The sequence below is a fragment of the Eschrichtius robustus genome, chromosome 12 (genome assembly GCF_028021215.1).
Source record: "Eschrichtius robustus isolate mEscRob2 chromosome 12, mEscRob2.pri, whole genome shotgun sequence".
Classification (NCBI taxonomy): Eukaryota; Metazoa; Chordata; class Mammalia; order Artiodactyla; family Eschrichtiidae; genus Eschrichtius; species Eschrichtius robustus.
In genome coordinates this window covers 1,586,549-1,604,464 of record NC_090835.1, presented here as the reverse complement: position 1 = coordinate 1,604,464, position 17,916 = coordinate 1,586,549, and the positions used below count along the sequence as shown (strand labels likewise).

Here is a 17,916-nt window from a genome sequence, read left to right as displayed (position 1 = left end):
GCTGTGCTTGCTCAGAGGTTGTACGGGCTAGAAGAGTGGCCTGATTCCCCTCCCTGTGCCTGGGCCTCAGCGGGGTGTGGGCCTGGAGCGGGTGGACGAGGTGACGTGGCCGCACGGTGTGCCCTGCCGGGGGCGAGTCTGAGGATGCGACGCTGGCTCCCGGGGACACGGGCGTGGGTGGCCCCCTCTGGCCTCCCGGGACTCGGCAGGCCTCTCCGAGGGGCGGCCCTCGGTGGCTGGGCCTGGACAGGCCCCAGGGCTGTCACTTTCTGCATGTGTGCCTGAGTTTGGGGTGCCCCCAGTGAAGGGTGCAGGGTCGCGGGGCCGTGGGGACCAGGCCAAAGAGGAGGGGACACCTCCTGGGCTCCAGCGTGTTTCCCTCCAGGGAAGCCCTGGGTGAGTTCCAGGCGGGGCGCCATTAGCTGTGCCTGGGGGGGAGGCTGGGGCTGAAGAAGGACCCACGGGGAAAAGGGAGTCGGGCCTTCCCACCGCTCCCCTCGGGGACTCTCCTGCCTCATCTACCGTGGCTGTCCGGGCCTCAGACGACACGAGGGTGCCGTGAGTCGTAAGCCTCACCCTCCAAGGGTACGGAGCAGGACAGCGGGAGCGCTCTGAAAGGGGCACCAACACAGAGCCAGGAGCCCGAGGGGGACAGGCTGGGCCCCTCTGGGCCAGTGATGGGCACACAGGGGTCCTGGAGCCCCCAGAGGCTGCCCTCACCCAGGGAGGCCGTGCGCCCAGGCCTGGAGGCTGCCCCATCTCGCGCCACCATCCCCCCCAGCCCACCTGCCAGGTTGAGCCCTCTTCCCAGCAGGGGCTGCTCTCTTGTGTGCAGTGAGGAAGGAAATTGCAAATTAATCTTTATTTCCATCTTGGAAGAAAACCTTAATTCTCTGCATGGAAATGATCCTCGTCATCCCAGGGAATCAATTATGGGCTTTAATTGCAGTCAGTCCTGGCCAATCAGAGTGGGGCCGGCCCCAGGGACCCTCTCTCTCCTCCCCATCTCTGGGGCCCTCCCCTGGGTGCACTCAGCTCTCGGGGTCCCCCTATCTCTCTCTCCACTTCTTTCTCCGTCTCTCTGGGCATCTGTCTCGCTCTTTCTCTCCCGCTGTATGTCTCTGCCTGTCTCTCGCTGTCCCTGGCTCTGGCTCTGGCCACTCCCCACAGCACAGGGCTCAGGCAGGCACCCCAGCTCTGACGAGCCCCAAGGAACCTCTGCCTGCAACCTCTCTGGCCTCCGAGCTGCAGCTTCAAGGCTGGGGCTGAGGGGGTGAGTTATTGGCTCCTCCCTGCCCCCAGGGTCTTCTCGGGAGTCATCTGCCATCCTACACTCAGGCCTGCAGGTGACCTCAGGCTGGCCGTCCCTGGCCAGGCCCGGGCCCCCTGGCTTCGCTGTGTATGGCAGCTGCCCAGAGGCCCTGGAGAGGCTTCCGGCCCGGGCGGCTGGGGGGCGCCCTGCCCGGAACCGACAGCCTCAGTGTTTCCACCCGCGATGGGGGCACCTCCGGGACTGGGTCTCCTCCCACCACCTTCCGGCCACCGGGAGATGCTTGTCTGTCTTATCAGTGGCGCCCTGTGACTGACAACTGCTCCTCCTTATCAGCAGCCCACCCGGCTGTCCACAGGGTAGGGGCGGCCGTGGCCTGCCTGCATGTCCACACGCACCCAGACCCCCTGTTCCCCGGGCCAGCTCTGCGCCGGGACCTGCCCCACAGGGTTCCCCGTGCTGGGGGGCTGGGGCAGAGGACCAACCCCGCCCTCCTGCCTCAGTTTCCCTCTGCTCCCCTGACCTGCACTCCCACACCCTCCCCAGGGTGGGCCCACTGAGCCCCACCGAGTCAGGCAGGTGACCGCTGAGGGCCTGGGTGGGGGGCGGGTGCGTTCCCCTCGACCCCTGAATGCTGAGAAGCAGAGAGATGCTGCCGATTGGAGGCCAGCGTCCCCCGTTGTCCGGCGCCACGTCTGATTAGGGAGCAAATTGCTTCATCTCACCCCACACCTGTTACACAACAGCCTGCCCACACCTGCCTGCCACCCAGAGGTGCCCGGCCCACTTCCGCTGGACCCTGCCCTGGGCTGAGCATCTCAAGCCACGTCCATCGTCCCCGGCTCGCACGTCCTCTCCTGCCCGGGGCCCGCAGAGCACGCCCTGATTTTCCTTCTCTCCAGCTTGGTCTCATGCGCTCCGGTCTCCAGCCCACACCGCCCCGAGCCCCGGGTCCCGCGTCTCCCAGGGACTGCGGGGTTGGGCTCGGGAGGCCCAGCGAGCCCATCAAGGTGTCCCACACCCGCGCCCGCCGCGGAGCTCCCACCTCGCAGCCGACGTGTGACCGCGGGGAGGCTCGCCAGGTGTCCTGGGTCCCCTCCCTCTCGCTGCCTCGTGTGCCTCCCAGTGCCAAGGCAAGAGGCCACGTTGCGTCCCCCTCCCCTGGCCTTGGCTACGGCCCCTCCTCGCTGGCCACCTGCCTCACGCTCCTTCCCGCCGGCCTGTGCCCCCAGCAGGCCCTCGCCACGGGTATCTGAGCAGGACCCTCGTGATAGGGGTGTACGTGGGGTGCTGGTCAGGCTCGGGGTGGTGGTGGTGCTGACAGTCTAGGGACAGGGTAAGGAACTGGGAGGGCCCAGGACGGGTCAGGACCTGGCTCTGTGGCCCAGCTTTGGAAGCCTTGGGAAATCTGGGCTTCCAAGGGCTGCCTGGAGCTGCAGGGAAGGCCCGGTTCCTGCATCCTGCCGGCTCCACCCCCACCTTTCCGGGCCCTCAGGCGGCGCAAGGACAGGCCCCCAGAGACTGCAGGGGGGGTTGAGAGGGTGTGATCATACCTGGGGGGGTGGCAGGCGCCAGGGAGGACCGTGCAGGGAGGAGGGTGGGAGGGGGAGCCAACCGGACGCCACGGGCGCCCTTTGTGGGCGACGAGGCCCACAGACCCCGCGCCGCCCAGCTGCCCCTCCGACCTGCCCCCCTTGGCTGGCAGCACAAGCAAGGTCCACGCCTCAGGGTGCGGCAGGTGGGAGGACTGAACTGGGCCTGGAGCCAAGGTCATTTGTGCAGGACGAGTGAGAGATGGACGCGAAGACCCGGAGGCAGAGGCAGAGCGGGCGGGGCCCCGGCCCCCAGCCTCCCCCAGCTACGCGGCCCCTCCGAGGGCCCCGGTGGGCCCAGTGAATGCTGCTGTGACAGCAGTGCCCAGACAAAGGCGCCGCGCTGGTCACCTGCCTGACTCGGCGGGGCTCGGTGGGCCCACCCTGGGGAGGGGAGCGGAGGCCCCAGCCCGAGCAGCACGGGTGGCACTCAGCAGCTGGACGCCCGCCCTGTCTGGCGGTGACTGTGCGGGAAGCCTGGAGGCTGAGTCTGGGGGGTGTCCCTTGAGGGGCGAGGTGGGTGGCTGGCCCTCCCCAGGTTGGCCGGGGCTCCCAGTGGGCCTTTATCTGGAGCCCAGCTGTGGCCGCAGGAAGTGGCCGTTTCTCTCTGCTGCACCGTCTCCCCACCGGACCCGGTGATAACAGTGGGGGGTTGAGCAATACCTCGTGGGTGCACGACCTCTGACCTGCTGGCCTGGGTGGGGGGTCCAGGGCTGCCCTCCCCCCCCCCGCCCCCCCGCCGCGTCCAGCACACGGGAGGTGCTTGGTAAATGCTGAATGACCAGCTCTGGGCTTCTTCCGAACTCTGCCCCTGCCACCAAGGTCCACCCCCTGCGCCGAAGCCCCAAACCTCCCAAACGTCCTCTTCTTCCCCCCAGGCCTCAGCCTGTTCGGCCTCCTCTGCTTGGCTCCCGCTGGCCCATCACCGGCTAACCCTGGAGTCCTCCTCCAGCCCACGAGGTCCCCGCCCCCCGGGAGGCCCTGGGATTCGGCCAGGAGTGTCCAGTGCTGGTCGGAAGTCGGGGCGGGGGGGGGGGGGTCTCGAACGCTGATCGAACACACTCTCCCTGCCTCTGCCCTTCAAGGCCCTTCCAGGCCTCTTCTCGGCCCAGCCTCCCTCCACGGCTGCCCCCACTGCCTCCCCGCCCTGCCACAGGCCCTCAGCAGAGGGAACGGTGCTCCCGCAGCAGACCCCGCGAGCGAGCCCAGGGTCGGAGTCAACTGCCCCCAGGGAGCACCGCGCCCCATCCCCAGCATCCCTGCTGCCTGGCTGCCTCCCCGCAGTCAAGCCCTGGCACTGGCCGAGCTGCCGAATTAATGGCTCGACTCTGTTATCAGCCAGGCACTGATTACGCTTTTTAATCAGACCTGCCAGTGCGGGGGCCACTGGAGGCCCAGCCGGGGCTGGAGGGAGACTGGGGAGCCGTGACCTCGTCCCTCCTCTCGCGGGCCCCCCGACTCCGCACTCCCACCAGGGCCCTCACTCCTGCTGTCCCCTCTGCCGAAGCATCCCCCCCCCACCACCGCGCCCGCCAAACTCCTACTCTCTCTTCAAGACCTTGCCCAGGTGGCCCCTTAGTGAGACGCTTCCTCACCCTAGTCATGGCCATGGGGGACAGACATGGCTGAACTTGGAGCTGGGGGGCCATGGCCAGGACTGGCCTTAGCCCCCCAAAGGAAACCTGGAAATTCTATGCCCCGTGAGGAGGCTGGGGAGGCCTGAGGCCTGGATCACCTGAGGGTGAGCCGGCACTGAGAGGGTCCTGGGCCACCTCAAGGAAGCTCTGGGTCTGCGGAATGGGGGTGGTGAGCCCCACTCCCACCCCACCAGGTCCTGGGGAAGAGCGCCAAGGGACACACTGGCCCTGGACAAACGTGTGTACCCACCCTGTGCACACTGGACCTGACACCCACCTCTTCACCAGACACCCAGCCTGACAAAGCCTCCGCAAATGAGACACACACACCCGGAGACCAAGGTCCGTGTGCACACCCAGACACGGACACATGTGCACACACGCCGGCCAGGGTAGGAGGCCTGGGAGAACAGGAGCTGCCCCTTCTCCTGCCCCGGGCCCCCAGGGCTTCCCACTTTATCTGTCACGAAGTATATTAACCCAGAAGCCTGTTTCCATCAGAGTCTCAATTCCAGAGACGTTTCCAGATAAGCCTTATCTCGTTGCTGGTGCATTAGCCCCGCCAGCGGGGCCTGAGGATCACGGCCGCCCCTCCTGCCCCAGTCCGTGGCAGGGCGCCTGCCCACGACTTCATTCTGGGTGGGCAGGCGGGCGGGGCGGCCCCCACCCCGGCCCTCAGCCCACAGCAGGGCCCCAGAGGGCAGCTCTTTCCGAGGGCGCAGCCGAGGAACTGGGGCGAGGGGGGCCCTGGAGGTGTCCAGAACCCGGGTTCAAATCCCAGCTCCACCTGAGGCAACGGCTGGGCCCCGGGGCCGCCCCACCGGCCACCCCTGCGGGTGGGTGAGCATATTCTGCGACTTTATGTGTGTGGTGGTGCCGCAGTGGGCTCCGCAGGCCGTAGCCCTCTCTTCCACGAAACGTGGAAGGTCTGGGGGTGCCTGGAGCCAAGGGAAGGCGGACACTGCTCTGGAGAGCACCGGGCGCCGGCCCCCAGCCTGCCTGCCCGCCGCGCTCCCCCTTCAAAGGCTGCGCCCGGCCGACGCAGCTGGGGTGCTCGGGTTTCGACCGATGCCAGGCCTGATAGCGTCCCCTCCTGGGCCGCTGGCCACGCGGGCAGGCTCACTGCACCCTGGCGGCCCCTCCCTGCCCCGCGGCTCAGCTGCCCCCTCCTCCCTGGGCCTTAGTTCCCTCGGCCTGAGCCCGGCTGCTTCCCGGGGCTCCGAGGAGTGCTGTCCTCAGGCGAGATGTGGGCACCCTCAGAGGTCCTGGAGAAGTGGCTGATTGGGGGCAGTGCTGGGTCTGGGCTGCCCACACCACTGCTGAGGGGTGCTCAGGCCCCCAGTCTCCCAGTGGGGAGACAACGTCTACTGGTCCCCCTCCTACAGCTGCAGGGACACGGAGGCCAGCTGCTGCTCTGACTCTCCTGCTGCACCCAGGGACCCAGGCAGAGGTCGGGACTTGCCCGAGGGCACACAGCTGGTCAGTGGGCAGCCAGGACGTGACGCCCAGCAGTGGCTCGGGGCCCCTCTCTCCCAGGGATCTGCCCCCAGAACTAGCACCTGCTCACGGAGGACCCCTCGCCCCGCTGGGTCACGTGACCCCTCACGTGGCGCTAGACAGCGATGTGCTCACGGTCACAGCCTGTGCAGGCAGGGCAGGGCCCCCCGAGGGGGCCTGGAGGGAGAGGTCAGCCTCACAGCCCTCCGTCGGGGAGGACTCGGCCTGGCTGGAGGTCCCAGTGGTGCCCGCCTAGCTCCCCACACACTGAGGAGGACGATGGACGGTTTCCTCACCTGAGGGGTGAGTCCTGGGAGCCCCCAGCCCTGCCAGGGTCCCCTCCGAAGGGCCGAGTACCCACGGGAGTGGCCAGCCCGGGGCCTGGTACCAGCAGGTGCTCATGAAGGCCCTTCCTGCTCCCCTTGGACTGGACTGGGTTGGGGGCGGGGCCTCTGCCTGAAGTCCTTGCTGGGGGCCCACCCTGTGAGCTACGGTGGCCTCAGCCAGGTGGCACCGCCTCCCTGGTGAGATGGGGTGCAGGGCAGGGGTGGGGCTAAACGAGAGTGGGGCCCGGAGCCTGGCCCATGGCGGGGTGTCGGGGACGGTTCCCAGGGGAGCTTCCTGACGGTGCTGCAGCAGCGCCAGCTGCCCCCGCCCTATTCCCAGCTCCGGGGGGTGGGGGCCGGGCCTGGACTCCCCCTGCCCACCCAGCCCTCAGCTGCCGCCCTGATGGCTGCCTGGCCTGACGGCTGGGACCCTGTGAGGGCTGCCGTGGGTTGGCTGCCACCACTGTTGCCGGCACCCATGCTGGTGCTGGATTAGGGCTGCCCGCTGCCCAGCATGGCCACCGCGCACAGGCCCGGCGGGTCCACAGCGCCCTTCCCTGCCCGGGGCCCTTGGCTCCAGGGCTTACCAGGCCCAAGTCATCTGATTATGACCCATCCCTGTTAATATTTTTAATGCCATTTTTGCAAATTAAAGCATAACGCACCGATTACCAGGGTAAAAGGGAGGCCTCTGCGTCCACCTGGAGATCAAATAAAGGGACTCTGGAAAATGTGTTCATCCTGCAGATGTCTTTAAAAGCTCTGATACTCCCTCAGTCCGTCAGCTCTGCCACTTCACCCTTTTCTGAGTATGGCCAGGTCGGGCTGCAGGGTGGGGTGGCTTGAGGTACAGGGGGCAGAGGAGCCAGGGTGGGGCTTGCTGGGCTCTAGAGAGGGCCGGCTGCAGGGGCTCAGCACAAGGCCTGGGGACTCCTGGTGTTGGGACACAGGGCCAAACCCCCCAGCCTGCCTTCTGCCCCGAAGCACTGGCCTGGCACCCGCTGCTCCCAGACACCCCTGGGCGCTCTTCCTGGACTCGGCTGCCCAAGGACTCCCGGACTCTCTCAAGGCCCAGGAGACCCGAGGGGCCACCGAGCCTGACCTAAGGGCCTGACACTTTGTGGATCCCCTCAGCCCAATGGGTCCCTCCCCTAGCCCTGCTCTCGGCAGGAGCCCTGGCAATTCCCAACACTGCCCCTGGGAGCAGATCTGGGAGGGTTGGGGGGACCCCCATGAAGTCACAGAAGGACCAGCAGAATGGGCGGGCACCACGGGACGTTTATTTGCAGCTGGCAAGCGCTGGCCGCCAGCCGGGCAGCCTGGGAGACACTGGCCACCAGCCGTGGAGCCGAAGCCCATTCCTGCACGGGGCTGTCCCCTGGCGGGGGGTGCGGGGGCTCCGGGGAGAGCCTGGAGGTGGAGGCACATGTGGCACTGTGGCCCCTGGGCCTGGGCAAGGTGCCCCGGGGCGGCCGGCGGGCACTCAGGGAGACTGGACCATGCGCTTGTGGGTGTCGAAGACGTAGCGCTTGAAAGACAGGCTGAGAGCCACGTGCTGGACGGGCTCTGGCTGCTCCGCCTCCTCCCCTCGGCCGGCGCGGCCCCGCTTCTTGAGGGCGGGCGTCAAGATCTTTTTGGACTCGGGGCTGAGGCCACCTGCGCGAGGCACAGAGGGAGAGCCTGTCACTCTGCCACCCGCCACCCCAGACGGCAGGCATGCTGGCCCAGCTCCATCCTGCCCCACGACTCAGCAACGCCCCTACACCCTCCGTGGCGGAGCCAGGACCCCAGTGCCACCCTGGGCTCGCCCCCCCTGCCTCCCCAACCAGCATTCCGGCCCCCTCACCGCGCTGGTCCACGCCACCAGCCCGGCTGGCTTGGAGCTCAGCATGGCTCCCACCCGGCTCTCCCAGTCCCCTGCCTGCCCACCCACCCTGCACTCAGGCCCCTGTGGGCCGCCCCGCACTCGGTGCTCTAAGCGGTCCCGCTGTTCCCGGCGCATTCATGCTAAGTCTCTACCCTGAGACTTGGCATTTGAGGCCCTGCGGGCTTGGCACTCTCCAACTGCCCCTGCAGATGCTCTCCCTGCCCTGCTGTGTGCCTGGGCGGTGACCTCTGCAGACGGCATCACGGTTCTGCCAAAGGACCTCAGTGGATCGGAGAGCGGAGAGAGGGAGAAGTGGGGTGATGGTCCCACTCTCTTTGGCCAGAGCTCCTGTTGGGGACCTCCTCCGTGGGCGCTGGCAGACGCTGTCCCCCTAACCCCAGGCTCACTGGCTCCTTTAAGCACCCACGCCTCGGTACAGACCCTCTGTCCACTCCCTCCAGCCGAACGACTGAGCAGAAATCTGCTTCCTGCTGACACCCTAACGCCCACCCGACCTTTCCAGCCCCATCATCCACTGCCTTCGTGCTTTCCCGGCAGCCTTGAGGAACCCACGACCGTTCCTGGGCTCCCCTCTGCCTATGCTGTTCTTCCTGCCTGGGACACCCTTCCCCTCCTCCAACACCAGGCTGCTGTGCCCCTTTCTCTGGGGCTTGTCTTTACGAGGTGTCTGCTTGGGGGCAGCACGAGGCAGTCTCTCCGTGGGCTGCCGGCCAGGGAGAGACTACTTGGCTACCCCGAGCATATGGGCCGAGGCTCTGGCCAGGCCCCAGACTAGCTCTGCACCAGCGGGCACCCCAGAACAAGCCGCTCCCCCTCTGTGAGTCCCACGACGCTGCTGGGCGCAAGCTGGCAGGGCTGAGGTGAGGGTGAGCCTGGATGGGGCAGGAAGGTGTGCAGACTCCACACCCTGGTGAGGGGCACCAGCCCACAGCCTCTCGCCAAACGAGGGTCCTGGCAGGCCGCTGTGTCCCCAGAGAGGGCACTCACTTCTAATCCACACACAGGGGCTCCGCTGGCCAGCAGATCTCACGGCTGGGTGTCCGGAGCTGGCGGGAAGTCGACATGGGCACGAGGCGGCGGATCCCCCCCTGCACACCCGGTGCACCTACTATGCCTCTGCCGGCACGTGAGGGGTGTCCTCCCTGGCCCAGCCTCGCCCGGGCGCTGGCTTGCTCCCGAGAAGAGGAGCCAGTGGAAGCTCACGTCGCGCTTCAGTGCAGGGAGGACCCTGGCCGTCCCGTCCCCCGGGCCCTCCACGCACTTGCGGAGAACGGAGCCCTGAGGAGGGCAGTGCCTCATGTGAGGCTCCACAGTCAGTTGGGAAGAGCCAGGATTTGAACTCTGGGCCACATCTGGTGGCAAACGTGGGCTGCTGCCACCCAGCCCATCACTCGGGGCGTCCACCCGAAGCAGGCTCTGGAAAGTGGCTCAAGGGACAACCGTAGAGTCAGCGGGGACGGCCCTGCTCGCTGCACGAGGGACTGGGTCTCCCTCTCCACCGCCCACCTCAAAGCCTGCGTTCCCCGGGGAGGCGGGGCTCTCGGCTGATGGGGCTCCAGGATGCTGGGGCCAAGGGGAGCCGCCCTCCTGCTGGGCAGCCTGGTGTCAGACCGCAGGCCCCACGCCCAGCTGGTCTGCGTGGGGCGTGGGAAAGGCCCCGGGGCAGCCCTCGGGCAAGTGCCAGTCCTGCAGGTATGTCTCTGACTCCCCGGCCTTCCTTCTGCAAGAAGGCGGCTGGCACCAGACCCTGACAAATGGCACGGGCAGCCCGTCTCCCTCTGGTGCCAGGAGGTCTGATGGCTGAAGAGGCGCGGGGCTCCCCGGCGTCTGCGCCGGGCTGGGGAGACAGGCGTGGCCCAATCGGCGGTCCATCTCGCCCGCGATGGCTCTCGTTACACAGAGCGCATACCTCGCGCTGCCCAAAGCAGGCAGAGCTGGAAAATCTATCTGGCGCTGGCGAAGACGAGGCCATTTAATTGCTTTTCTGAGATGGCCAGCCTTGTTTCCCTCTGCTCCGTTATGGGGTGGCCTGAATGCCGACCAGCCGAGACCGTCTGCTGGGGGAGCCAGGCTGTGGGGATTCGTGGCAATGCCACTGGGAGCCACCTTGTTTTGTGGTGGCCTTTCCCCTCAGCCAAGTGGCAAGTGGTGTGAAGTGAGGGCAGGTCAGGGAGTCGGGTGGTCACTGCCTGAAAACCTTCACAGAATTCTCCAGGCCTGGGAGACGATGGTGGGCCTGCCCGCCGGAGTTTGGCTCGAGAACGGGCAGGCAGTAAACAAGGCAGCAAGGTAGGCAGACAGCCACCTGGGCCACCAGGGAAAAGACGCCGAGGGCTAGCTTCTCCAGGAAGAACCGGGGCGGGACCGGGGGGACCTGGGGCTGGAGATCAGGGGCCGGCCACACGGAGATGCCGGGTGAGGGTCTGCAGGCAGAGAGTCTGAGCGCCGCGTCCTGGGTGGGGTGAGCATGGTGCTCGAGGACAGAGGGCACGTATGGCCGTGTGCTGGTGGGGCTGCAGGGCCGGGGCTCTGGGGTAACCGTGTCCACGAGGCGCCCCCTGTGCTGGGCTCGTGGGAGCCCAGACAGGGAGGGTCTCAGGCCCTTGCTCACCCCCAGGGAGGCCACGGATTCTGCTGCCGCTGCTGCATCAAGCATCCCTGCTCTGCATCCCTGCCGCCCGGCCCCGCACAGGAGGCCTCCGTGGCGCTGCCCTGGGGGACCACCGTGCTGGTCTCCTCCCTAGTCCCACCCCCAGGGGCGGAGGGGCCGCGCTGAGGCACGTGTGGCTGTCCCGGCTTGGGTCCACCCACGGGACAGAGTCTCTCCTCTTACTTGGCATCCAAGGTCCTGAGTGTCACCCAGCGGGTGCCTCCCTGTATCCTCTGCCACATCATGGGCTCCCTGCTCCAGCCAGCAGACATAAAGCAGCGCCTCTGAACCTGCCCCGTTTACCTGGAACACTCTCCTCTGCCCTCTCTGTCTGGCCAACTCCTACTCAGCCGCTGCCCCACAGGAAGGCTTCCCCACCCCTGCCCCGGCCGGCGGGATCCCTCCTGGAGCCCCATTTAGCAGGAGTTTTGCTTTGTGTCTGTCCCCAGCGGCCTGTGTGGGAGTTAGGACCCGGGCACAGGGCCTGGCCTGCGGGTACAGGGAGGACTTGCTGGACGAAGACACACAGAGTGGGGTCTCGCGCGGGTGTGCAGGGCGAGCAAGGGAAACGCACCGGCAGAGCTGTGCCTCCAGGACCAGGAAAACCCATCTGCACGCCAGCGGCCCAGGGAGAAGCTGGGCCTAGAGAGCAGGCCCCCTGCCCCACGTGACCTGGAGCCTGGTGGGGTGGGCATGAGGGTAGAGTTGCCGCAGGTTTCAAGTTCACGCTGTCCCCGTGATCCCACGGGGCTCACAGGCGTCCCGGCTTTTTCTCCCTAACCCTCAGGATTCTTGGAGCCCAGCGGCCCCGCTCCACCCCCCGACCAGCCCAGACCCCGGGATGTGGTGGGGAGGGCTGGCGTGACCCTGGGGGTGACGCTGCTACCCGTGGCTTCCCTTGGGGACACTCTCCCAGGGCCGGGCTGGCCTTTCTCACCGAGCGCCAGCTCCACACAAAGGCACAATGGGCTGGAGGCTGCTGGGCCCTGGCTCGGGCTCGGGTAATCAGGGAAGAATGCGGGCAGCGCGCTGTTTCCCAAGCCCTGGCCTTGGGTGCCGCCCTGACACGGCCATCAAAGCCGGCAAATTGCCTCCAACTGCTGGCGTCGCTTTCATGTTGGGGGCCCGACCGGAAGAGCCGTCTCCACGCTGGTGGGCGGCTCGCACCCTCCAGGGGGAACTGAGCCCTGCAGGCAGCTTGGGGTCACTGGCCCCCTCGGTGGCCCCTCAGAGCTGTGCCAGCTCCAGCCATTCTAGCACACCCCCTCCCGCAGCAAGCAGCTTTGGAGAGAACAGAAATGCAGGGCGGGGGGGGGGGGAGCCGGGGCACAGGGGGGCCCTTTGGGGGGTCAGCATCCCGGGGATGACGGGTGGCTGAGGAGCTCAGAGGGGCACAGCCAGCAGCTGGGCTGGGGGCTGGATGGTCATGAAGGGCCTTGAATTCAGCCAGAGCCGACTCTGGACTGGATGCCCGCCCTGGGGGCAGTGTGCCTGAGGTCCCTCAGACTGGGCCTGGGCTGAGCTTGGCTCTGATGGAGCTGGCAGGGCGGAGAGGCCCAAGGAGGACAGGCAGCCTGGTTTTCAGCGAAACTCCCAGAGGCGAGTGCGGTGCGGTGCAGGCCTAGCGGGTTAGGGAGAGCCGGGCTGGCGACCAGAGCTGGCGCGAGGACTGGCCCCTCAGGCAGCCGGGGCACCAGTCGGCTCCCTTCCTGCTGAACCCCCTGAACTTTGGGGTCTTCTGGGGTGACGGCAGCTTTGGAACCCCTGCCATGGCTTTGCAGGCCTGGTTTTTCGTGCTCATCCTCGGGAGCCTTGAGCATGGCTGGCTGGGGGCAGCCGGCTGCCAGGTTTTCCCTCTTTTCTCTTCCTGCTATGGATCCCATACGTAAACAAAGATGCAATTTGCTTTAAAAAGATAAGGTGATTAAGTTTTTATCAGACGTGTGTGCTCCGCTGTCCCCGCAACAAAGGGAATTAGGAGAGGCGGGCGACAGACAGGCCCTTCCTTGGAGCTGGCCCCGTCTGAGGCCTCCAGCGCACACTCCGCGGGCTCCACGCGGCCCCTTTGATGGGCGGAGACGCGGCGGTGGGCGCCCGCACCCCCATTTTGAAGTCTTAATGTTGCCTAATTCCTCCTTTAATTTATATTAAGCTTCTTAGCAGCAATGACGAATTCTTCAAAAACAAAAAAGGGCCCTTTGCAGAAATCTTTCCCACACCATGTAAATTGAAATTATAAGGCAGCCAAGGCTTTGGAGACTGGGGGCATGTGGGGAGTGAAAACCAGGGCGTTGTGCGGAAGGAAGGATTTTGTTTTAAGGCAAGAAACAAAACGATTCTGAAATAGGAAATGACTTGGTCTTGAGAATCAGACAGAGGCTCACCTACAGGGTGACGGCCCGGGCACAGGAGCGCCCGTATTCACTTGGAAGGGGTGCAGCTGGTGCGGGGCTGCTGGGGGTTGTGACGAGCCCCACACCATCCAGCGTCAGCTCCCGCTGCCCCTCGGCCCAGGGCAAGCGTGACACCCACTCGGGCTGGGGCCACACCGCCTCGGGTGGCTGGGGGGGGCGGGGCCACTGGGGCGGGTGCTCGGGGCAGCCAGAGCTCACCACCTCTCACCCAGGGCTGCTCCCGGGGTGCGGCACCCCCCAGGCCCCGCAGGAGCAGGCCCTGGACTGGCCTCCTGGCAGGACCCTCCAGGCCCTCTTGCCAGCTCTCTTCTGATCTGCCCTTGGGTCGGCTGCCAGAGATCCTTCCAGAACAAAGAACTGATCATCCCTTGCGGCTCAGAAACCTCCAGCCATTCCTCAGGCAGGTGCCCAAATTCCTCTAACCAGGCCCTCGCCAAGTGCCTCCGGCACACCCCGTGCTTCCTCACTCACCCACTCGCCCCCGCACAGGCGCCCCCTGCCCCGCCCTGGCTCTGCACCGGTGCCCCCTCAGCCTGAGGTGTCCATGATGCCTGTCTACCTGGCAGACCCCACCCCTGCTTGCGTCTCAGCAGGGCTTAGCGTTTGGCTCTGGCTCCTCTGAAGCCTTCCAGGCCTCCCTCCTCCAGGGCCACTGAGGCCCTCTACACTGTCCCACGTCCAGAACCTGCATCCCCAGCAGACGGGGTGCAGCCTGCAGCCATGCCAGCATTTCCGGGAAGGGGGACCCTGGCCACCAGGCACACCTGCCCTGTCTCATCTGCCGGGGCGGGGCCCCGGCAGCACCCACGTCACGGGAATCAGAGCCGCCCACCTGTCTGCCTGGCTCCCATCACCCTCCCAGAGCTGACAGCCGAGCCAGGCAGTGGGGGAGGCAGAACGTTCTGGCCCCCGGATCTGGAGGCCTCCCTCGGCACGTGGGGACCTGGACGCTGGGCAGGTGCTAGCAGACGGCCCCGGGGGTGGCGACTGCTCAGAGGGGAGGGGCTGAGTGCCCCAGGAGTGAGGGCTGGCCGGGCAGGGTGGGACCCTGCTGACCGCGACCCGAGGCCGGCGCTGCCCTGCCTGAATGGCAGTGCTCGGGGGAGCCTTTCCGGCTGGCCCTCGGGCTGAGGTCTGACCAAGTCTCCGGGCGGGGAAGGCGGCCTGGAGCACGGGGCCTGGGCCTGGCCAGGTCGCCCCTGCCACCACCATCACCGCGACCGCTTAGCTAGCGCTCTCCTCGACACGCCGCCCAGCCAGGAGCATTCAGCGTCTCCTGCAAGCCTCCAGACGTCCTTTCCAGGCACGGGAGGTGACTGTCCAGGTCACACAGCTAGTCAGGCCCACGGCCTTACAAAGCCACGCCCCCCCGCTGCCTGCCTCGGGCCTGGCCAGCACAGCACCCTGCTGCTTCTCGCTGGGTTCACAGCTGAAGGGCCGGGCGGGGCGCAGGGGTGGGGAGGAGAGGGCGCAAGGCAAGGGCACAACTGGGGCCGCCCTGCCCGGGCAGCGTGGGCCGGCCCCATGGGGACTGTCTCCAGGTACTTCCGGGGGCAAGGCCTCAGTGCCTCCGTGCTCTGGATCTCAACGGGACTGCTGGACCTCGCACACCGCCCACAGATGCTGAAGGTGGACTCCATGGCGGGCGGGGGGCAGGGGGGTCTGAAGTGCAGAGACCATCTTCCGTGAGGCACACCTGGCGCAGACGGCCCGAGGATGGGCACAGCCAGCTCTCCACCGTCACGAGGACCCCGACAGTGACCCCGGCTAACGTCCATGGGGCCCCAACCACGTGCAAGCACTGCTCCCGGTGCTTCAGGACAGCAGGGCCCTCGACCTCACCCTGTGTCCCAGGGGGACCCTGCACACAAGGAGGCTGGCACGAGGTCGTCAGCAGTGAGCGCAAGGTCACAGCCAAGACGCAGCGGGCTGAGCTCCCGCGCCCTCCACCCGGGCCTGGACCTGGCCCGCGACCTCACCCCTAACCAACCACAGCTCTCCGAGGGCAGAGCCTGGATCCCAGAGCCCAGCCCAGGAAGGAGGAGAGAAGCGCTTTGCGTGCCTCGCCTCACGTGAGGAAGGCCCGCTGTCCGTGCCACCATCCAGAGTCGGAAGCTGAGGCCCAGGGCTGTGAATGACTCACCCAAGGTCACGAGGCTAGCGGCAGGAAGTGACTCAAGCCCTCAGTATTACCTGGAGCCCCAGCTCTCCTCCGGGTGGTGGGAGGACGGGGCCACCTCTCCTCTATGACGGCACCACAGAGGGTCACCTCGCTGCGGGTCCTGACTGTGCGCTGACCCTGCCGGGGACGCACGCACACACACACACACACGTCTCTGGAACGGGAGCCCCCGCAGGGCAGGGGCCATCCTTCCGGAGGTTCCGTTCAGCGCCTGGTGGCCGCTGCATCAGCTCAGTGAGCAGCCGCGGTGAGAGCTGGCCAGGCGGGGATGCAGCTCCGAGCCCACAGCCTGGTGTGGACGCGGTGGCCTCGCCGGCCTGCTCCCAGTGGAGGCGTCCTCCTGGCTCGGGACGAGGGATTCGGGGCTAAGGTACGTGAGGGCCCTGCCTTCAGGAGCCCGTGTTGCCCCTGGACGCCCGACCTGCCCCCACGGACTGCAAGGACTCGCCCCTCCTGCCGGGGCCTCCTCCACGGACAGCCCCTGGAGGCTGGCGAGGGAGGGCCCGGGTCCTGGTGGCCCCAAGGACACTGCCCCACCGTGAGGAAGCTGAATTTTAATACTCCAAACGGTCCCTAAACGCGTACACTCTTTAACAGCAGTTAATCTTCAATTAAAATACCTAGGGCAGAAACCAAGATAACTGGTTTAAAACGTAGCGCTTATTGACAATAAAAGTCTTCCTCATATTGCTTTTCTTTAAAAAGAATTCCACATGTTAAAAATGTCCTTTCTATGACTCGGGAAAAAAGCCCTCACCCAGAATCACGGAGGGGCACAAAGGTCCGGGGAGCAGTCGCCTCCCAGGGCCCGTGTGCGGCAGCCTGATTACATATCAGCCCCGTTTCCAGCGCGATGGGAGCGGCGGCGCCAGTGCTGGCGGTCCTCTCCGGTGACAGCGAAGGGCGGGGGGCGAGCCTCTGGTCCCCATCCACACTCCTGCTTTGACAGCCGCAGGCTCTGGCAGTTTACCGCTCCCTGACCTGCAGGTTGCAGCCGGGGCGAGTGCGGCTGCCCACCCTGCACGGCACACGGGACCGCGTGCGCAGGCGCGGGACCGCGTGCGCAGGCGCAGCCGCGCACCGGCAGAGCCGGGCTTGCCAGCGGCTGGCGGGCTCAGGGGAGGCGGGTGTGAGGGCTGACTCCCCCTGACCCACCAACACCAGCGTGCCGCGAGGCTGGCTCGACGCTACTGCATCCCTACGTCATCCGCTCGACAGCCGTCTGCCGTGTGTCCACCAGGTACCGGCGGGGGAGCCCCGCGCCGGCTCCCTCCACGGCAGCCCTCAGGCCCACGTGGCCGCGCGGGTCCCCAACCCGCAGTACAGGGCCCGGCACAGAGCAGGCGCTGCAGGTGGCATCACCGCCCGATTCTCACCGCATTCTGGTCCTTCCCCCCCCCCCCCCCCCGCCCCCCGCACTGCACTGCCCCTGTCCCGGGGGTCCCTGCAGGCACGATGGGGACGGAGCACCCACCTGCCTCGGCACTGTCCCCCGCAACTGCTGACAGGCTGGCGTGGACCCTCACCCACCGGCACGTGTCCGCCTCCTTCCAAAACGCCATCCCAGGCTCTGCCCTGGGCGGGATTTCGTCTGTCTGTGGCTCAGCTCTGTCGTTGCGGCTGGGGGGCGGGGGTATGCTACATGTGGGAGCCTGTCCCCGAGTCTGAGGAGGGCCCAGCCTCAGCTCAGAGCAGCTCCAACCAGGCGTCTCTGTGCCCTCAGGGGCCTGGGCCCGGGGTGGGGAGGACAGTGCCCGTGGACCTGAGCTGGTGTCCGTGGGTGTCTCTGCGCCAGTATGACACATGCGGATCACAGCACGTGTACCCAAGGGTGGCTGGTCCTGCACCACCGCCAGCCAGGGGCGGGTCGCCGGCTCGGGAGAGGCAGCTCCCCTGGGCACCTGGGGACTGTCCCCAGATCCCAGTGTCCGTGCTGGGAAGTGGGCCGCACGAGCAGGGAGCAGCCCCTCCCTGGAAGAGGCGGCGAGCGGTCTCCTCAGGGAGCCTGGAGCGAAGGGCTCCGTGAACGCGCCCTGCCTTCCCAGCCCTGGAAACAAGGCTTCCTCCTCTCTGCTTTCTCCAGTAAAGCTCGAGGGGTCTTACACGCCAGGGGCCCGCGCTGCCCGCACCAGGGGGTGAGCGCCACGCGCTGCTCTGAGCACACGGACGTGCCCCCGTGTCTGGTCTGGTCTTCGTACCTCTCTCCGCCTCTCCATCCCGGCTCACCCCTTCCTCCTGGAGCCAGAGCCCCCAGTCACTTCTGCCCCTGCCCCTCACAAGGCGGCCCAGGAGATCTTCTGGAGGCTCCATCGGACTCCGTCCGCCATCCCTCGGGGGAACCCCGGCCTCTTCAGGAGTCCAGGCGCCCCGCACGCCACCCCCCAGCGTCCCCCCAGCCCCCTGCTTTGGGCCGCAGAAGCGCGCCCTCCCGAGCAGAGCCAACGCTCCTTCCGCCTGGGA

At 66.9% G+C, this 17,916-nt stretch overlaps 1 protein-coding gene across 1 annotated transcript in view; it reads right to left on the bottom strand.

Moving 5' to 3' along the window:
* Positions 1 to 7,582: 7,582 nt before the first annotated feature.
* EEFSEC (eukaryotic elongation factor, selenocysteine-tRNA specific) overlaps positions 7,583 to 17,916 on the bottom strand; it is a 149,990-nt gene continuing 139,656 nt past the window's right edge. Inside the window, exon 7 of the mRNA XM_068558946.1 lies at positions 7,583 to 7,978. Within this exon, the coding sequence (XP_068415047.1) occupies positions 7,806 to 7,978 (173 nt within the window). The 3' untranslated portion in view covers positions 7,583 to 7,805. The remainder of the gene's footprint in view (positions 7,979 to 17,916) is intronic.